Source organism: Dryobates pubescens, chromosome Z (genome assembly GCF_014839835.1).
Source record: "Dryobates pubescens isolate bDryPub1 chromosome Z, bDryPub1.pri, whole genome shotgun sequence".
Taxonomy (NCBI): domain Eukaryota; kingdom Metazoa; phylum Chordata; class Aves; order Piciformes; family Picidae; genus Dryobates; species Dryobates pubescens.
In genome coordinates this window covers 107,913,205-107,934,915 of record NC_071657.1, presented here as the reverse complement: position 1 = coordinate 107,934,915, position 21,711 = coordinate 107,913,205, and the positions used below count along the sequence as shown (strand labels likewise).

At 39.2% G+C, this 21,711-nt stretch overlaps 1 protein-coding gene across 1 annotated transcript in view; it reads right to left on the bottom strand.

The window, feature by feature from the left end:
* Positions 1–21,711, bottom strand: part of CCDC146 (coiled-coil domain containing 146) — a 65,001-nt gene that overhangs the window by 13,474 nt on the left and 29,816 nt on the right. The window contains exons 3-13 of the mRNA XM_054178517.1: positions 21,006–21,088; positions 17,590–17,799; positions 10,549–10,606; positions 9,852–10,028; positions 9,209–9,282; positions 7,704–7,931; positions 6,608–6,794; positions 3,257–3,352; positions 1,972–2,142; positions 1,089–1,177; positions 828–992 (exon numbers count right to left, since the gene is read on the bottom strand). Of these exons, the coding sequence (XP_054034492.1) occupies positions 828–992; positions 1,089–1,177; positions 1,972–2,142; positions 3,257–3,352; positions 6,608–6,794; positions 7,704–7,931; positions 9,209–9,282; positions 9,852–10,028; positions 10,549–10,606; positions 17,590–17,799; positions 21,006–21,088 (1,538 nt within the window). The remainder of the gene's footprint in view (positions 1–827; positions 993–1,088; positions 1,178–1,971; positions 2,143–3,256; positions 3,353–6,607; positions 6,795–7,703; positions 7,932–9,208; positions 9,283–9,851; positions 10,029–10,548; positions 10,607–17,589; positions 17,800–21,005; positions 21,089–21,711) is intronic.

The window sequence follows — 21,711 nt, the reverse complement described above, 5'->3', positions numbered from 1 at the left end:
CAAATGGAGCCCTGCATTAGCTCTTTTCTTCTCCACTGGGTAGTCCAAGTGGACCTGAGAAATGAAGTTCAAGAGCGGAAGCATAAACTGTGGTCCTAATGTGTAGAAATTGTTCCCCTCTATTTGAAGAGTGACATTTAAATACTTTTTTGATTGCAATTCAAAGTTCTGGGCCTCTCAGTTCAGAAAAGACAGTGAGCTGCTTGAGGGAGTCCAGCGCAGAGCCATGAGGATGATTGAGGGAGTAGAATATCTTCCGTATGAGGAGAGACTGAGGGAGATGGGGCTCTTTAGCTTAGAGGAGACTGACAGGTGACTTCATCAACGTTTATAAATACGAAAAGAGTGAGTCCCAAGAGGCTGGAGTCAGGCTCTTCTCAGTGATACCAAATGACAGGACAAGGGGCAATGGGTGGAAGCTGAGGCATAGGAATTTTCATGTAAATATGAGGAAAAAATTTTTCACTGTGAGGGTGACAGAACGCTGGAACAGGCTGCCCAGGGCGGGTTGTGGAGTCTCCCTCTCTGGGGATACTCAAAACCCACCTGGATGTGTTGCTGTGTGATCTTTTATAAGTGCTCAGGGGGTTGGACTGGACAACTTTTCAGGGTCCCTTCCCCTGCCCCTGCAATTCTGTGATCTACAAGTGTATTGTTTACAAAACAATGTATCACAAAGTTCACACAGGAAAGAAAATTACCATTTTCCATGATAATTACTATCAAGGATGGTACAGGCATAGCTCTAGTTGGACTGGATTATCTCTTATGACTTTTTCTAATCTTACATTTCCATAATTGTGCTCTATAGCTTACTTAAAACTCACCTTTCTTTGGTTAGAACAATACTCCTTAAATTTTCCATTTCGTTTCCTAGCAATTTTATCTGGTTTCTAATTTCTCTTGCTTTGTGCTGACAAGCATGCACCAAATTTATACATTTGTTCCTTTCCTTTTGGATAACATCACACATTTTAGCAAATCCTTGGAGTCTGAAGAAATGACAAGTGTGGACAAAATTATTAAAATTTTATACATACTTTGGCTACAAATTCTTTTTAGCTAATGTATGATTATTATTGTCTTACTGCTTTTGAATTTCTCTTTTCCTCATTTTATAGTCTCTTATTTCAAGATCCTTTCTTTTTATTTCTTTAATAACATGTTGGATTTGCACCTGAAATGTAAATAGACATCAGTGAGCACTTCAGATATGTCAAAGAAATACCTCAAAAAAAGTTCTCAGAGTGGCTATTCCTCTTAGACAAGGAAAAGACAGCAAGGTGAGATTATTCTAAGAACTTCCTCTATAGTAAAATGCTTTTATCATAACAACATTTCAGAACACAGTTTTTTCTAGGTATATTAAGCTTACAACAACTGTTCTTAATGTAGACATTAGGTGCTACATCATAAAATGCTTAGTCCCTTGTATCTGGAGTTCTTCTCTCTCTGTTACTCAGCCTCTCAGTTCCATCACAACATAATGATTTGGCACGTGCACCATTGAAACGGAACCTTTTCAAACAAGATTTCTTTTGTACCCTTTTCTGGCTTTTAAGTAATCACTGATGAATGAATAGAGCAGTACATTTTCATTCTGTTACGGCTCTAAACCTTTTGTTTTCTGTTGTGTTCAGTCTTTAATACCCCATGCCATTAACCTTCAAAGGACAGGCCTCTTCTCACCTCCCACTGCTAGCAGGAAGAGGAGATTGATATGCAAAAAGCTGGTGCACATTGGGCTGCAGCTACCTCATTTGAGTTGTGCCATGATATTTTAACATGCTCTTGCACTTCACCATAAATTACCAATGAAACAGCACAGTATTGTGATTTTCCTAAGCTGTGATGGAACTTCAAAACGTAAGTGGGAAATGGCAGTCCCTGAGGCTCTCCTTACTAGTAATTCAATTTGCCCATATGTCACCTTTCACTTTATGAGAGTCTTACAGTCATATGAGATTTTACCCGTGCTTTCTGAACATCCCTGGATTTCTTTTCCCTCTCTTCAACTCTGAGCTTGGTCAGATGTACAAGTCTGGATAACTCATGTCTGTGTTTTTCCTGCTCTTGGAAAAGCTGGCCCTCTTCAGCAATACATTCTTTTAACACCTGGGCATCCATATTTGACATGGTTTCCTAAAGGAAATTCAATTAAAATCCTTACACATTGATGCAGCAATGTTGGCACACATTTAGTCAGAAATGTTTTGGGTTTATCTGCCAAGTACGTATAAACCCAGAGTACAGAGAGATTGTTAAAAAGGGAATATTGCTTTAACATACCAGCTGAAAGGCCATGCACAATCCTTATAATAATGTCAGAACATTGGGCAGGATGGTTCTTTATGGCTGTGTAATCTTTAAGCTTGCTGTCAGTTCTTAACTACACAATATATGACGCTAGGCTTTCACATTAAGAGACCAAATTTAGACATTGAACCTGGAGTAACATAACTAGACACTGGAATTGTTGAAGAATCAGTCAATACAGCCAGAGAACTCTGAAGAGTTATTTGTTGTATCCAGTGTATGCTAACCTCTTTAGGAGGAGGTGTGGGGAAGGCTTCCCAGGCTCCATGGACTATGGTGGCATGCCAGATACATCAGCCACACACAAATAGTAATGTGTTCAAACAGAACTGAATGTCATCTGATAATGCTAATGAATTCAAATACAGCACAAAAAAAACCCTGATGTAAGAGAAGGAAGCTAAGGAGGCATGAGCTAAAGATGAAATATGTCTGAAATACATTACTTCTTATAGTCACTTACAGCAGAGGCAAGTACTAACATTCTCATAATGCGGACAGCTGCATTCCCACACAATACATGGCTGTGCTGATACATCCACAATGTGGAGAGACACCCACAAATGACAAAACTCTGGAGATTAGAGTGTAGTGTATGGACACTGAATTGTCCTTGTTTCAGCAGCACATTGTGCCATATCCCAATGAAACTTACAGCTATTGTTTTTCTAGTTCAAATGCCATTAATTATACCCAGAAAGACTTAACCTAGAAAGTAAATTTGCTTTCTACCTCTCAATATGTGACCACTAGCACCAAAAGATGTATTTGAGACATGACAAAGAAGTGGTCTTTAAAACTGAACAAACACCATCACACTTTCTCACCAGAAAGCTGCAGCTACAAACTCTCACCATTTTTTCCTCAAACAGTCCCTTTATTCTCATAACTGAAACTCAACTACTGCAGTGACAAAGTATGAGAAAACAGAACTCAGCACCTGCTCAGCTAAACGTCTCTTGGTCACTTCCACTTCTTTCTGCAGCTCTCGGCGTCTTTCCAACAAAACTCCATTACTTTTAGAGAGAGTTTCTACCTGCAAACACAAACCAAGCACACTGAGTGTTGCCAACAGAGATGTGAAAAAAATGTAAACCGTAGGTCATATATTTGAAGCAGTTACACAAAGGAAGAAATTAATTTTGTCTTGCTACCCTAACTAGTCCAAGAGGTGTTTGGTGAGTAGAGTTCCTCAGCAATATATCCATATTTATCTTTTTTTAAAAATTTTATTTTAAAAATATAACTATAAAGCCTAAACTTCAGAGAGCCCAGTTTAAGCACTGAATTTCTGAGAGCTGTATTTGTTAGCATCTAAACAGTCATTAAAAAAAGTAAAGATCACTAAGACTCACCTTCCAAATTCACAGAGGATTTTTCTGACCTTACACAGATTTTAATACAGACAGCATTTCACATCTGTGTAGATTTGTTATATTTCATGGGATTTGTTATTAAAAGTAAAGATTTTGATGTTTCATCCTTAGACTCTAGGAAGTCAAAACTAACACCATAAACAGTCATGTACTATTATTTCTTGGGAAAATTTGTTCATTCAATCAGATTTTATAATGGAGTGCACATAGGAGGACAAATTAGTAACTACCTTCTAACTGAAACCTATCATCTTGTGAGACCTTGAATACTGCGTCCAGTTCTGGTGTCCCCAACATAAGAATGACACAGTGCTGATGCAGTGAGTCTAGAGGAGGGCCACAAAGATGGTCCAGGGGCTGGAGCACCTCTGCTATGAGGATAGGCTGAGGGAACTGAGGGTGTTCAACCTGGAGAAGAAATCTCCCGAGGGGGACCTTAGAGCTGCCTTCCAATACCTGAAGGGATCGTACAGGAAGGCTGAAGAGGCACTTTTCATAAGGGTGTTTAGCAATAGAACAAGGGAAAATGGTTTGAAGCTGAGGGACAGTAGGTTTAGGCTGGGTCTGCAATGAGGGTGGCAGACTCTAGAATGGGTTGCCCAGGGATGTTGTGGATGCCTCCCCCCTGAGGGTGTTCAAGGCCAGGCTGGATGATGCCTTGAGCAGCCAAGTCTAGTTGAGAGGTGTCCCTGGCCATGGCGGGGAAGTTGAAGTAGATGACCTCTGAGGTACCTTCCAACCTGAGCCATTCTACAATCTGCACAATCCCACCACCACTACTTGCCTGACAAAACTTGTAAGGCAAAAGGTTGTATCAACCTCACATGGACTAATTTCTTAGATTTAAACTTAGGAATTCTTCAAGAAATAAACACAGAAGGCTAAGTATGCAGGCAGATGTTGCACATTCATACAGGTGGGGAAAATATGACATGGAATCACATGTCTGGAAGCTATTCAAAAAGGATACATGCAACCCCATGGGACTGCTCCCGTATCTCAACCAGATGTTAAGAGTGCCAAACACTATCACTCAATATAGCTAATGAGATGGTTTGCATTTATATTAAATAATGTTATAAAGCTGGATGTTCACCTGCATTAGGGAAAGGGAAACAAGAGGCACAGTAAAGGTCAAACTGCAGAGTTACATAAGTTTCATCTGCCAGCTTTGAGATTTGATTTGACTTAGGTTTGCTGAAAGGTCAATAAAACCTGTTCTAAGGAAGTAACTTCTACCCTTGTGGAAGGAATAAATACGGCTCTTCTGTGGACCCCTGTTTACCAGTTCTGCTGTGTAGAAGGCTGCAGTGTCTGGAAGTAGGCATTTCCACATTTTCAAGATGAGATTCTACAGATGCCATCAAGTTCTTGAGTCTCAAAGTAGAAAGCTCATATAAACACAAAACATCACTAAACTCAGATACTTTTGGCTGTCTCTGCATTGGCCTGGCTGAAGAGAAGGCATGCATGGAGAGGAAGAAGGGGCTCTGTTCCAGTCTGGTGGCAGCCAGAGCGGCCAATTCTCTTTCACACAGAAGGTTGGTGTTTAGCAAGAGCTGACCTTTCACAACTTACTGAGAAGAATAACATATTTGAAGGAAGTGTTCCTGTAATTAGCTTATTTTACAAACCAGTTATTTTGTACTTGGCATGTGACTCAAAGTAAGAGAAATTTGGGGAAGCACACTGTTTTAATATTAGCAATTAATTCTTGTGAATTTTTCACTTGGAGCCACAATGGATAAATGGAAATCCAGCTTTCTAAGCAGTTGAAGGACCTTCAACTACTTAAAATATTTTAACTCTTCTAGGTGTGCTACCAAGGCTTCAAAAAATAGTCTCAAGACAACAAAGGCCAAGCAGAATCAAGATTCCCACTCCAGTACCACAGCTGAACAGCTCATGCTGCAAAGAAGCAGCATCTTCTAAAAGAGCCATGAAAGGAAGCAGAGAAAATGCAGAGCGTGGGAGGATGGGCTAAAATAAGGATATTGCCTGGCCTGTTTGTGTTAGAGTAGCATCCTGCAACTTCTGGAGTAAAATACTGCTTAGAATTCTATGCCTACTGCCATTGGAGGTGTTCGGGAGGAGACTTGATGGGGTGCTTGGTGCCATGGTTTAGTTGTTTAGGTGGGTTGGATTGGTTGATGGGTTGGACGTGATAATCTTGAAGGTCTCTTCCAACCTGGTTTATTCTATTCTATCCTCTTTCCTTCACTCTTCATGATGATGCTACTTGCAAGACACATCCAAGCCTAGAGGGTAACCTAGTATTAGCACCAAGCCTTTAGGGGTCTCATTACAGGTCTCTCCCTTTTGCAATGTGAAGGGGCTGGGCTTGGATTTCACCCAGGACTGTGAACCAGAGCCATCAGGGACTTATGGCATTCAATTTGAGCATAACATGGGTTTGAACAATCGTGGTTCTCCCTCAGGAATATTTCTTCAATAGAAACACAGGAAGAAATATGATTTCCCAGATTCTCTTAGCTGATACTGGACAGAAACTCAGTATGTGGTTTAGGATCAAAGACTGGAATATGAGTCAGGCCTTTAATCAATATTCCAGACAATTCAATGTGAAACTTTTTAGTGTATTTACAGAGCTTTCCTCTCTCCTTCCAGGTGGGCTTACATTACTAATAAGTACATATATGGCTTCAGAGGAACTTCAGTGAATCACAGAGTAGAAGGGTTGGAAGAGACCTCTGGAGATCATCTAGTATTTTTATTACACCCAGAGCACCTAGCTGCTTGTCTATCAGTTTTAGCAACCCTCTTGACACTTTCACCTGCCTAAGATGTAAAATGATCTTCTCCCCTTCCCCCTTTTACAACCAGTCAAAAGAATTCACAGACAGATTTCTTGCAAGCAAATTTAGAATCCTTATGATCAATGCATTCATACAGACCTCCAATTTGAGTCTTTCATGCTGTGACTTATCTTGTTTCAAGGAATCATAAATCACATTCAGTTGTAACTCCATCTTTTTTAAATTTCTCAGTTCTCTGTCTTTCTGTGTTTGCTTGTGGAGGAAAAGATCCTGCTGCTTTTTTATCTCCAAGGCACGTATTCTTAGGTTATCTTCCAGAGCTGCTCTGTAGAGAAAAACACAGATTTTTAGAAGCAGGTAACCTGACCAAAATACACACACAAGCAGTCACAGTCATTTTAGCAGGTTTTAAGTACTGCATCAGTATGGCTGAGCAGCAAGAGAAACTCAAACTGCTGACACAAATTACCTAAGAATATAGCAGTCAATGATAATACTCCTAATAACAGCAATAACGTCTCACAGTCCAGAGTGAAGAGAAATTATTATTTAAAAGATGAGAGCACCCCTCTTAGCATGAGGGATTCTTTATATCTTCACTTCACTATTTCAGTTTAAAGAGTCACTACCCCTTAATACAAAGCTTTGTAGGAAAAGGCATTGTTACAGAGCACATGGCCATAAGTACAACTACACATCTTCCTCTGCAAAGAAGGAAGCATTTGAATCTTTCATTGACTCAATCAACCTAACAGGTTATTTGACCAAGTATATATAACCTCATAATTCAGGGGGATATTAGAAAGGTAATTAGTCAGTCCCCAATGAAATTCAGGAGTATGTGAGTGAAAAGTAAAATACTTAAATACTTAGTTGGTTGTTTTTTCTTCCCGGTTCAATATGCTTTCTGTGGGTTACACCACAAAAATTAAACATTTCTCTGGATTAAGAGATCTTCTAAAAGATTTCTCTATCAGAGCAAAAGCCAGTTTCACACTCCCAGGATTTTACTAAATGCTTATTCTTTTTGATATCCTTCTTCAAGCCAGATCCTAGATTCCAGAAGTCTGTACAAAACATTCTAAAGTCAAAACCAAGCCTGATAATTTCTAATCTGTGCTGACTGCAGCATAAAAACTTGAAAATATAAGTAATAGAGCAGAAGAAAGAACTAGGTCTTGGAGAATAGGGAGTTGTTCACTCATACTACATGGTTTATGTTTACCCCTCTAACCTGTCTAATAGGACTGCTGATTCCTTCTCTCTGCTGATTTCTAGGGATTTTGTCAAAGCAATGCATTCTTTTTCTTTGCTTTCCAGCAAAATTTGTTTCTCATGCAATTCTTCCCTTACATCTCCTCTTTCTTGCAAAATCTCTTCAGTCCTTTTTTCAATGGCTTTCAGAGTGGCATTCAGCTCATCTATTTGGTGATTAAGGGCTTCTTTCTGCTTCTCTGCATCCCTGGGGATATATTTTAACAGAACAGTAGGGGTTAACAGCTCCACCTGTATATTTAAATGGCAAAAATGCAAGCTGCCAGTTTTCATGGACGTGCAAAATCATTTCAACACCACAACTATCTACATTGTATGTTTGCAAGTGGACTATATACAGAGAAAAATTTCAAATGCTAATATAGTGTAACAATAAAATTGTAGACTGGCACTAACATGAATTGAGCACCATGACAGTATTCCAAAGAGTCCTAGTAAACTGATTTTCATCAACATGACATGGATGTGACACTTCTAAACATAATTCCCAAGACTGGGAACTCGGGTTAGTTCACTCTGCAATGTGACACAAGTATAAAGTCTCATTTAAACGCTTCATCTACAAATTCTGCTAGTTTTTGAAATTGCTTCTCTGTAACACCACAGGAAAAAGTTTTTATATTTATGCTGCATTAAGCAGAGTAGTGAGGAAAATGTAGAAGAAAACCATTATGCAAGTTTTAAAACTGAGAAATTGAACATGCTCAAATAATTTCCATGTTACAAATAGGGACTGTGAGCAGCAAACACAAAAACTTCAGTGTTACTCTGTGCCTGGTCAGATATCTGGATAGCAATTGGACTCCTGGGGTCTGTGACTGACCTGGCTGAAGCTGCACAGTGCTAACTAGATTTTACACACAGAAAGCAGCACATAATGCTTCATGGGAGGGAAAACTCAGCTACACAAGAGAGAGAAAGAAAAGTCTGGCTACTGCATTGCATTTTTTCTGTTGCAATACTGGAGACCAGAATTCACACCAGGAGCTTACAGCAAAGCAGGTCTGACTAATAAACTGGTATAGCTGTATTAAAGGAGAATGAATACTTAGCTCAGGCCAGACTATCAGTTGTGAACGCTGCTGCTTTCACTGAGGTCAACAGAGATCAGCTGACGAACAGGCACTGAGGACCCAAAACTAAAAAGCCTAATTGCCAGATTCCAGGGTAACATAATTCTCCATTACAAATCTACTGAGTGGATCTGATATACAGTAACACAGCACAGTAAGATGGTTAAGCATTTTTTGACTAATCTTTCTTCTACAATTTCTTTTGTGTACTTAAATAGACAGTGTTTCACAGCATACAGTATATTTTTTCCAGCACAGCACATGCATTTTAAGTGGATTATAAATGTTTTTTTCTAAACATTGATCCTAAGGTCACTCAACAACGATACTCAACCATCTCTGTAACAAATGGATGAAATCATGCAGAGATAATCATTTATTAAAGGCATACCTTTCTTTTCGATTCATTTTCTCAGTTTCTTTTCTGAGATGTGTTGGAACACGGAGGATCTTAACCAGCTCATCCTAGTGACAAAACAGAAAGGTTAGATTAATAGCCTCAAAATCTGATGAGATTTCACAGATGTAATATTCACCTTGAGCTGCTGTGAAAACAGCCAGGTAACAGTTTCAAATTGCTTGAGCTTGTCCCAGGGAATTGCAGCTTTTGAAACTAGACATTGATAGTTATAATTTCATTATGTCTGCAAGATACAAATTAGGCTTGAATATTATTAATACATCTGATCATGTTATCCCAAAGACCTGCTGATGTTTTTAAATCCTCAGCATAAATCTGTATTAACTTGGAACTGAGCGTCTGTTAGAGAATCCTACAATAATATAATCTATCAAACAAATCTTTAGAGAAACCACTTTTTAATGAAAACCATGACTGTTCTTATTTCCTGTAGAAGTAATAATGGATATGGCACAGCCACATGGTTTTTGCCTACTGAAAAATGGTGAAATGTGATTTAATGAATTTGGAATGACAGTCATTCAGAGGATTCATTTCCTTGGCCGAAGCAGGCACTCATATAGACATACATGCACACAGAGATGTAGACGAGACACAATTCATTTAGGGTTACTTTTAAAGCATCCTGCTTCTCCAGGAGCTGCTCCTTTTCATTCTCATCTGCTAACATCAGCTTTCGCTTGGATGAAATTTCTTCCTTAATTGCATTAATTTCTGCTTTCCTTTGAACTACTTCTTTGAAGAGCTCATCACAATTGTCTTTCAACCGTTTCACTTTCTTTTCTGTTTCCTTTAAGAACAAAGGAAAAGATCAGATTAATTTCATTTTCCCTTCTGTATTCTGCAGGTTGGTGATATTAGAGAATCATTAACATTGATGACAACATTTTACAACAAAGTATGAAACCAGACACGTTTCTTCCATCAACAAACAGCAGAATTTTAATTCCAACAAACCCACATTTATTCGTCAGGATTTATAACCATAAATGTATTTTCCACACTTACATTGTAGAACCAAAAGCCTGCAGCCATCTTTACAAGCAGTATCCATTTGCTGAATACAGTAAAAAACATTCTTGAGCAAACTTCAGAAAATCCAGATCTTTTCTGAATCAGTTGTTTATTGCTTGCCACAGAGTTATAACAGCTGAATAATAAAATATGGCCTCTCCTTGATTTCTCTTTGTATTCAGATTTAAAATAAACTCTAGAGCTACATACACTGTAGCTGTAGACATTTTCATTGATGTTTCTGTATGTTAGCTAACAGAACACAAATCATGGCTTTTCTCATGCTTCGTACTTACTCTTTGTCTTGGAATTCTTTCATACTCATTTTCCAGAAGGCTTTTTTCTTCTTCCAAACTACAAGAAAATCAAACCAGATATAAATACATTATTAGCATGATAAATATTACTACAATATTGTGAACAGTGAAAAAAGGGGAAGTTTGTCTTGTGTTAAGACTAAAATGTATGATAAATTATCACAAGGGACAACTGAAGGGTGCTGACTGGCAACTGGAAGTCCTGAAAGACCGGCTGTACCTGTGCAGGCTTTTTCTGCAGTGCATACATCTAAACAGGGATGCATTTATGTTTGCACTTACCCCCAGGTTGTCTAAATGTATAAGTACATCAATATGGACAATCCATATTCCAAACACATGTTGGCAGAATTCCTCGTTGAACTCCTTGAGAGTGGCATAATCACACTAATTATAATGAACATCCACTTTGCACAAATACCTGTAACAGCTTGACTGCCACAAAATCTGATTAAGTCAGTCCTGGGCAAACTGATCAAAGAGGTTGCATTATTCGTCGTCATTCCATGCTGTGCCTTCTTTAATATCATACCACATGATCAAAAAACAATCTCCAAAACCAGGAGTGAGAGCAAAGTTGACACTTGTTTTGCCTTTGTCACATTCCTCACTCATGAGGACAGATTCCTGTGGAGCCCTTCCAGTTAATACAGACTTTTCCATCCAGGAAAAGTAAAATGATTTGAACATTGCATTTTCTGTGACCTAAACAAAGGCAACACTGAACAGCAGTCAGCAAGGTACCTTAAGAGCTGGCAGACAACTACATCCAGACAAAAAAAACAGTGAAAGTGAGAAAATAAAAAGGGGGTAAAAGAAAGAAGTTAAATCTCTGCCTTGGGAGCAATGAGTTTTGTCCAGCTGCCTACAGCCAAAAGTTAGACAGGCGCCCCTATGCTAAAATGCCCAGGCCTCCTTACTGTCAGAGGTAAAAATGGGAACTTCCAATGGACATGGCATCTGACATCCCAGGGTCTCATTTTAGGAAGATACAAACTATCAGCTGAAGATAACATCTTTCTCTCTGTTGATTCCAGAGGAAAACCAAAGCAATTATCTCAGATTAAGATATCTTCAAAGATTTTAAGTTCAGTCTCTGGTTTAATAGCTATATGGACACAGAAGCTCGATGCAGGGTGAGCAGCGAAAATCTGGTCTTTCATTTAGCATCTGTGTCTTGCTATCTGAATCATGTAATCTGTGATATAGGGACCTCAGCCTCATCACTGCCTATAAAATACTTAGACATCAATCACGACGACAAACAAAATGGCTGCAGCTGGCCTTAGGCATTTATAATTCCCATTGGTTTAGAGGCCTTCTGTGATGAGTGCATTTTTCAACATCATGTGGTTTTTATTATTATCATTATTATACCTATAACAATATACAGAATGAAAAGAAGATTAAACTCTTCAGTTTGAGCATTAATGTTTCCAAATGTTTCTCACATTGCTTTATTTATTTTCATGAAGCTTTATGGCAGTAGTGCCCATGAAAAGCTATCATGGATGCAGATGTAAGGAGCTGCAAAAAAAACCCGCACTCGGAAAATTGGACCATTAATGAAAATACATTCCAGACTTTTCCCTGAGAGATGTCTACAGCTGCAAGCTGACCCAGAAATAAAAAAAAAACTAAGCCAGAGAGATTAAGAAATATAGTGGTAGTTGTCAACAGAGTGCAGCTCCTCAGCTCACAAAATAGCCAAAATGTTGCTATCATTACGAATCCCATCACCAACTCCCTCAGCTGCTCTGATCTGTATAACTGGGATTTCTGAGGAACCCATAGAAGGTGCTCAGCACCTCACAGCTAAATCTAGTGGCCACAAGTAGAAGATATCACAGCTGACAGGATGCCAGCATGAGGTTCCTGTAAGGCTCTTAGCTGTAATTTGTATGTACTGGACAATGCAGTCACAAGACTAGCTGATAACTTTAACGCAATTTATTTTACTTATGGCTTGTAATTCTTTACTAGAAAAAGTAGACCAAAGCTTCACTCCTCACATTCTAATTACTAAGTGACTAATCATGAAATAATTACAAGCATTGAAATAATTTTCCATACTTGCAATGCTTCTACAAGGACAAACTTGGTTTTGCAATCCTGACTTGGATTCAACAGTACTTCTGTGAATAGCCACTTTGCTACATGTGAAGGCTGTAGATTTGATCTAGACTTTAAAATACAGTTGTTTTCCAGAATCAGACCTCTTTAACCTCACAAACTCTTGTGATAGATAATTATATTACAAAATAATTGCTTACTTTAAAGTAGATAAATTAGATTCTGTATTTATTATATATGTATCATTGTTGACACTATTACCTGACAAAAAAAAAAAAGCATAGCTTCTGAGACTCATATGGCTATTAGAATGAAAAGTTTTTGTGCTATAACAAATCTTTGCTGATCACATTCATCCTTTCCTTGTTCTTGTGTTAATCTGATTGCCTACATCCTTATTTACTGAGGCTTGTTCAGTCCCAGTTATATGGTGAAAATTCATGGTTCAGAATGCAATTGTAGCATTTTTCCTTTTACTTTATTACACTTACCTAATAGTTTTTGAACTGAAGAGCATGCCAGAAGTCAGCTCTGATTCTCTCAGTAAAATCCTTCCGATAGCTGTGCAGACACACTAGCAACAAACCCAGCATAACCATGCAGCAGAACAGGAACACAAACTAGAGGAGGCACACACCTACAGTCTCTCTCAGGCTGACTCCCTCCTCAGCTAATGTGCACTATTCAAGCTATGAGAAAAGTCACAGAATTTCTGAAAACCTGCTGATATGGCAGTGCTGAAACCCACTGAAATTTACTCTTGGAGTGATGACTGCTCATTGGAAGAGTAAAGGCCTTTGACACTGTCCCCTCTGGCAAACTCCTAACCAAGCTGCCAGCCTGTGGCTTGGACAGCATCACTCTGCACTGGGTTAGGAACTGGCTGGAGGGCCGAGCCCAGAGAGTGGTGGTGAATGGTGCCACATCCAGCTGGCAGCCAGTCACTAGTGGTGTCCCCCAGGGATCAGTGCTGGACCCCATGCTCTTTAATATCTTTATTGACGATCTGGATGAGGGGATTGAGTCCACCATTACTAAGTTTGCAGATGACACCAAGTTGGGGGTGGGTATTGATCTGTTAGAGGGTAGAAAGGCTCAGCAGAGTGACCTTGACAGGCTGCACAGAAGGGCAGCATCCAACAGCATGAGATTTAACACATCTAAGTGCCAGGTTCTACACATCGGCCACAACAACCCCATGCAGTGCTACAAGCTGGGGTCAGAGTGGCTGGAGAGCAGCCAGGCAGAGAGGGACCTGGGGGTACTGGTCAATAGTAGGCTGAACATGAGCCAGCAGTGTGCCCAGGTGACCAAGAAGGCCAATGACATCCTGGTCTGTATCAGGAACAGTGTGGCCAGCAGGAGCAGGGAGATCATTCTGCCCCTGTACTCAGCACTGGTTAGGCCACAGCTTGAGTACTGTGTCCAGTTCTGGGCCCCTCAGTTTAGGAAAGATGTTGACTTGCTGGAATGCGTCCGGAGAAGGGCAACAAAGCTGGGGAGCACAAGCCCTATGAGGAGAGGCTGAGGGAGCTGGGGTTGCTTAGCCTGAAGAAGAGGAGGCTCAGGGGACATCTTATTGCTCTCTACCTGAAGGGAGGTTGTAGCCAGGTGGGGGTTGGTCTCTTCTCCCAGGCAGCCAGCACCAAAACAAGAGGACACAATCTCAAACTGCACCAGGGGAGGTTTAGGCTGGATGTTAGAAAGAAGTTCTTCACAGAAAGAGTGATTGGCCATTAGAATGGGCTGCCCAGGGAGATGGTGGAATCACCATCACTGGAGTTGTTTAGGAAGAGACTGGATGGGGCACTTGGTGCCATGATTTAGTTGATTAGATGGTGTTGGATGATCTCAAAGATCTTTTCCAACCTGATTAATTCTATTCTATTCTATTCTATTCTATTCTATTCTATTCTATTCTATTCTATTCTACTCTACTCTACTCTATATTAAAGAATTAAAATAGAAATATCCCCTTCAGTTGTTGCAAAAGCTATCTGACTGATCTGGGAAAAAAATCGTTTACAGAGGCAAGCAAACAGGAGAAGAAATATGGAAAAGAGCACAGAATACTAAGGGACTTTGTGACAAAACATAACTTTGCTGATGTTACAGTATAACTAAATGACTCTTCAAGAGAAAAGGTTTACTGCTGTCAGATTTGGATCTGAATGCCAAAGGGGTGCTCTTAGCTATCAGAGAATGTGAAGGAGACCAGAAGTGAAGGAAACAGAGACTAGAGAGATGATTCAAAGAAAGAAAGGCTTACAGACATAGGGGAGCAGATCTGCTGAGGCTCTCACATCCAGCTCAGTGGTATTTCTCAGTAGACAAGATCCAAGACTTCTAAGAAAAGGATAAAGCAATAGATAAGACACACAGATATTGCCTTCAAAAGCTTTCCTCCTCCATGTTCCCCACCTGTTCTACCTAAGAAGGTAAATAAGCAACACGTTTGTTTTCAGACTAATCAACCATTAGTGAAAGCTCCCAAGAGAAGTTCTCTTGTAAGTGCCAAGCACAGCTGGGGCTGTATTAACACAGTTGAACAACAGGGAAAACTGTATTCCAGAGAGATCAAGGGCCAAGAGAAGTTTGACCATGAGGATCTATCTTTCTGAGTGATGAAGGAAACCAAGAAGTTACCTAATAGCACACTTCTAATATCTTTGATGCAGCTTCCCCTCTGTGACACCAGCCACGCACACCAAGATTTTGGAAATTGCTTTATCATTTGTATAAAACCATCAGGCATACAGGTCCTCATTTTACATCAGTGTTCCTGTCAGACCACCTGCTACTCACAGCTCTATTCTGGACATTCATTTCCACTTTAATTCACAGACACCAAATCCATCCCTTCTTTAGAAAGGTGTATTCACATGCAGTAGCTGTTCTGTTTTCATAGCTCATTTCTTGTGTCGCCACTAGTTTCACTTCCCATTCCCAACACAGATGTGTGCTCTGCCAGTCCTGTTCATCCAGCACTACTCCCTGCCATTTCTCTAAAGCAGCATCTTCTCTCCCAATAAACAAATCCACAGAACCGTGTCCCATCCTCTTCACTCCACACCCACAACACACATAAGACACAATGCTCCCACCAGGCAGTAAACAGATTCCAAACAAGGAACAATCTTCAGCTCTTCCGTTTAGAAAGTTGACAAATTGGGAGTGGAATAAAAAAGAGGTCTGCCAAACCATCCTGCAGATGTTCACTGTCTCATCCAATACAAGAACTACAAGGCACAAAATGAAGCTTGCATGAGCCAGGTTCAAAAAAGAAAGAGGTGGCAGTTCTTGTGTAGTTAACCTGTGGAACTCATTGCCCAGGGTGTTGCAATGCCAGAAGTTTATTTGACTGAGGAGGACACATGAAAGTTCAAGGAAGAGGGGTCAGCTGAGGATTCCTAAATACAGAGGACTGTATCTGACTCATGAAATCCCCGCATCACAAATGGCTGGGGGCCGCACTTGTGGGTGTTATTAGATACTGTGCCATGTGGACCTCTGATCAGACTGTACAGCTGGGTTTAATCTAATGCAATACAGAGAAGGAAACAGAGGAAGTTTCTTATTACAGTGAAAGAACACATCTCAAAGTATGACTGGCCTAAAAAGTGCTTTTTTAATCTGCAAGATAAGATAGTAAACTCATGTACAGAAATTAATGCAGGGTATGTGCTAGGGTAATTGAAACAATACCTAAACTGTATTTGTGTCGGACAGAAACCACCTTTTGACTATAGCTTGAAAATACAGTGTATTAAATGGCCTCTGAACATATAAAACCCCATCATACTTTTGAAAAGTAATAAAACAAAAATCAGTTAAAATTGTTCATAAGCTGTGAGGACAAACAGGTAAAAGCATGATATCTTGAAGAGCTCATTTCTGGACTGCTTGGAAATTGAAATAAATTCCATATTTAACAATTATTTCAGGAAACTTCACGTTGCTTAGTTATCTCATAGCACATAATTTTTTCCAGATGCTTTCATGTTTCTTTATTTCTCCCACTCCCAATTTGCTTCCCTCTCAAGCTTCTTTCTCACTTAGAGCAAACATTTAGCTGTAAAAAAAAAAAAAAATCAAGAAATAACTGCCAGAAAAATCTGCTCTATGCAGTTTTTTTCAGTGCCACTGCTCTCCTTGGAGAAAATAGCTTTAACTGCTGAGATGCTGACATCAGTTATTTGTATTACAGGATGAATTCTGTATGAATTTGTATGAATTTGTATGAACCACACTACATCTGGATTGAAAATAGGTAAAAATAGCAAGGACCCCACAAAAAGAAAATGTAAGTTCTTGTCTATAGATTATTTTTAAAATGCAATGTTTGTAATTCACTATAAAAGCTTTAATACACCACACTAATATATGCAGATAATTAAAATATATACAATAGCAACCTTTCTCTGGACTTTTCTCTCTTTACAGAAATGTCAAATATTCACCCCTCTCACAGCCAACTTTTAATTTTTCCATCATAAGCATACAGAATGACTTCTCCTCCTTTAAATACCTGACTAGAGAAACTTGACTACACTGTGCTGCTGATGTTAAAACAGCACTGGATCTATTGATGACATTTTTTCAGTAAAATCTCAGGCCTCTGAGACACTTTACTCATAGACATTAAAGATGTCCTAGACTAGAATTGTTTCCATACTTTTTTTCCTACCTAGACATTAATCATGCAATCTAGTAAAATTTAAACAGCATTTCAGAGGACACCATAGCATGGTCTAAAGTTAACATTTTGCACCAAATTTTGCACCAGGGTAATTTTATTAAGCACTGAAATATTGCGGTCACTAGGGAAAGGTTTTGGCAATTTGTTTACCAAAAGCCATCAAAGCAACGTGTCGCATAAGATGGAGATCAGCTGATACTCTGTTACTAGCTAGCTAGATAATCTATGACAAAACATGCATCACCTACCATTCGATCTGGAACTGAACCTCATACTCTCGGTCTTTAATGGCCTTGTATTCATTTTGGCAACCAAGAAGTTGTAGCCTTATTTGGGAAGCTTCACTGGAGGAGTCTTCAGGGAACTGTTCTGCTTTTTCCAGTTCATGTTGTTGCTGTTCCAGTTCTACACTAAGATGTTTGGCTTCCTGCAACAGCTGGATCTCAGATTCCTGTAAACTATATTAAATACAAAAACTTAGAAATAGGCAATGAGAAGCGTAAGCTTTGCATTTACCTACCTGTAATGTTTAATTCAAGGCTTTCAAGATGAACAGGAGGTTGGATCAGAGACCTCCTATCTTACGATGCTATGAGAACAGTGGAATCTGATATGAAGGTATTTTTCTCCACACCTGGAGCTGGAGTGAGATTCTCTCATCTAATAGTTAATCAGTCTAATTTATGTTTAGCATTTTCTGGAACTAGTGAAGAGACAAGGAATTTGTTTTATCCTATGAAGTGCTAAAGGCTCAATGTGAATCAGCATGAAGACCAAATAACAGAGAGGTATCCACCAGGACAAGGCTCACTGTGGGCTGTAAGACCTTTAAGTTCTTTGTAAATATTGGGACACCTACAAGTGCTGAACTGCATGTAGCTATTGCTGCAGTGTTACCAGGATCTGAAGTAACTCACTTAATGACACACAAGTTGTAAACAGACTTGTGGACCTCTGTGGAAGTTTACTATCAGGCTTGCTGCCAGGATCAGTTATCTGATGAGACTTAGATCACCCAAGTCTAGCTTCACAGAAACAAATGGCGGGAGACTGATGCTCATAATATACTTAGACACCTATCTGGTGATAGCTAAATGACATTGATTATTATGGAAAAGCCTTGAAGGGACTTACAGTATGAAAACTCATAAATACTATACAACATATAAACCTGTTCTTGATACTACAGAAATCATTGTGACTTATTAAAACATTGTAACTTTTGTATAATGGCATGCTAAAATGATGTAGAAGAATAAAGAACTCTATCTCTTGCCATTTATTAATTACAAATACCATGTAATTTAATATCTTTTACAACAAAGGACCTTATAATCTCCAATACTGAGGAACTCTACACACAAATGTTAGTTCAAAGATGACCTTTATGGCTTAGCAACAACCTCAAAATTACCTATCATACTGAAGAATGGAGCTGAGACGGTAACTATAAAAACAAACGGCATACAACTGACTGCCCTGCAGCAGCATAGCTGAAACAATATAGCAGAAGTGTTGCATTGTGTAACATTTCTACTTAGATAACCACTTCCTTTTTTAAACCAGAACGCCAGGAAACCACTGACATCAACAGAAAATAGTGCGCCTTTATCACGAACCAGTAACTTCATGTCTGATGTACTTATAAAGTAACTTTTGAAGGGGAAAGTAAGCTGAGATCAAACTCAACTGTGATAAGCAAAAAAAATAAGGTGTTGCTCCACTGAACTGTACTGCACATGTAAGGCAGGAGAAATAAAAATCCATAGAGTTGTGTTGGTTGGAAAAGACCACTGCAACAAAGAGTACACACACATACTGAACCTGTCCTCAGGGCTCACTTGATAACCAGTGGAGACAACCAGGCACTTGCAGATATCCATTAAAGGTGGATCTGTGTTTTCACTATTTCTTTCTACTGTCAGATAAGAGACTTCTGATATCCAGTTCAGGTGTGCATGCCTACTGGTATTAACAAGTGAATCCCACTTTTTATTCAGAGATTCATAGAATGGTTTAGCCTGGAAGGGACCTTAAAGATCATCTAGTTACAACCCCCCTGCTGTGAGCAGGGACACCTTCCACTAGACCAGCTTACTCAAGGCCTCATCCAACCTGATGTCTGAGAAGTCCTTAAAATACACAGTTTTTGGTAATGGATATCCCATGCTTTCTTCTAGCAGGAAGAACAATTTCTCTGTGGGAATCAGCCCTCTCTCATGTGTTGGCCTTATTCTGCTTCCACACATCTAAGCAAAGAATGTGACACCACTCTCCCTGATCCACTTTCACACTCCTGTGGGAGCCTTGGAAAGAATGAGAGATGGAATCTACCATCTCATGGTTTCATGCTTTTGGTGCACGGTGTTTACTGCAGTTTTGTGTGTGACAGAACAGACAGCTGAGTCCCGTTCTAAGGGCATTTTCCACTTACACACACAAAGGAAGTGTCTTTGCATAAAAGAATTTTCTATACGAAAGAATAAAAGATATAAATATACAGAATAAAACATGTAGCAATATACTTGTCATTTTTCCAACCAAAGGCTGGTTTCAAACTAATACTAGGTGAAAGTCAGTCAAGTTCAGAAGATACTGGATTGAACAATAGTGTGGTAGAAACCTTCTCAAACAACTAATCCAGTCCCACATAATATGTTTAGTTCTGAGCATCATAAAAAATGCTTCCTGCATTTTCTAGGGACTTGAACTGATTTAGGAATGCTGTTTTTAATTTTGCTTCCCAAAAAATACTTGCTATGCAGTAATTTGAATAAAGTCAGTTGACTTTTTACAAAGCTGTATTCCAACTCCCCATTTTATTAAGATGAAGCAAGAAGATTTATCTAACCCCAAGAAAAATTGTGGGTTTAGTATTTTGGGAAACTCTTCTCAAATTCCTTTACATTGCTTGGCACTTGTTCTTCAGGTTGCCAGGAGGCACACCAAAGCCTGGTAAGCATCTTGAATTATTTTTGGAATCCTAAAATAAGGCTTTAGCTTCAGTGACAGAATAGACATGGTTCTCTTACAAGCAAAATAGCCATAAAGGTTTTGATACAGGCTGCTATGGAAACTGGGCCAAACGCTGTTTATGTGGTGGATATGATGACACATATTACAGAATTATAACAGGAATATTCCTATTGATACTGATTTTACTGATAATTATAGATATACCATAAGTAATCTCAAAGATCTTAGTCACAAATACTGATGTAGTATTGCAATGCTTGCAACAAGCCCACTCTGTGCTGTGACACTGCTCATTCTTCTTCGAGAAAGGAGCCTTTACCTTCTGCAGTTGCTCTCTACAATGTTAGCTCAGCAGATCAGAAGCTTTTCAGGTTACAATTCTGGCTACATGATCTTCAAGTACTTATTTATTCAAGCTTCTGTATTGTCTGTTACAATTTATGCTTCCCTCCATTGTCATTATATTTATATATATTATATTTATATTAAAACCAAAGATGTTGTTCAAACAAGTGTTTAAATATCCCAAATTGCCTCAAACATTCCTATTAAATATTACTGCTTTTCAACTTTGTGTTCTTGCTTTCTCTTTATGAACAATTACTGTAAAAAAGCTTAAATGAGCAGGAAAATTGCCTTCAATACATAATGCTCTGGCTACTTAAAGTTTAAAAAAGCATTATTATACCTTATCACAGTCTTATGCAGCAGGGTGTACTTTTCTTTCAGCTCGTTTGCTCTGGTGCCTGTGATTTTTCCAGCAGAAAATAGCTATGGATGGAAAACAGACAGTTATGAAATCTGCCTAGCACTAATATTTTCATCCTGGTGCAACTTTCTGTAACTATAATTGGCAGCCTTATTGTTTATACAGTCTTTGGTGACAAACCAAATTAAATACACAACAAAATCAAGTACAGAGATAAAAAAATGCTCTTTTACATCATAAATCAATGCATGAACACACAGAATGTGTCTGTCATAACTACAGTGCTGCCCACACCACCATTTCTTCTCTGATTTTCTGTCTCCATGAACATTTTGTGATAATTCTGCCATGACTTTGCACTCAGGCTCTAAGTCACCTCTGTTCCACGCTGCTTAATTGGTTCAGTTTTGGTAAATAGCAGGTGGCGTGCACAGCCAATATGCTTGCAAAAAGGAGGAGCTGGGCTCATCCGGCATCATCCGCAGGCCATGGAACTCACTGCTTTCATGTCTGTGCAGACCTTCAGCAAACAACAAATTCAAACTGCTCTGCATATTTAGTACTGCACAACTTATATGTGTGAGCTGCACACCCATCTCTTAAGTAACCCTTTAGGTGTCTTGAGGGCAGAATCTTGGAAAGGGTTTGGGTTGCAAGGCACCTCAATGTGCATCCAGTTCCAACA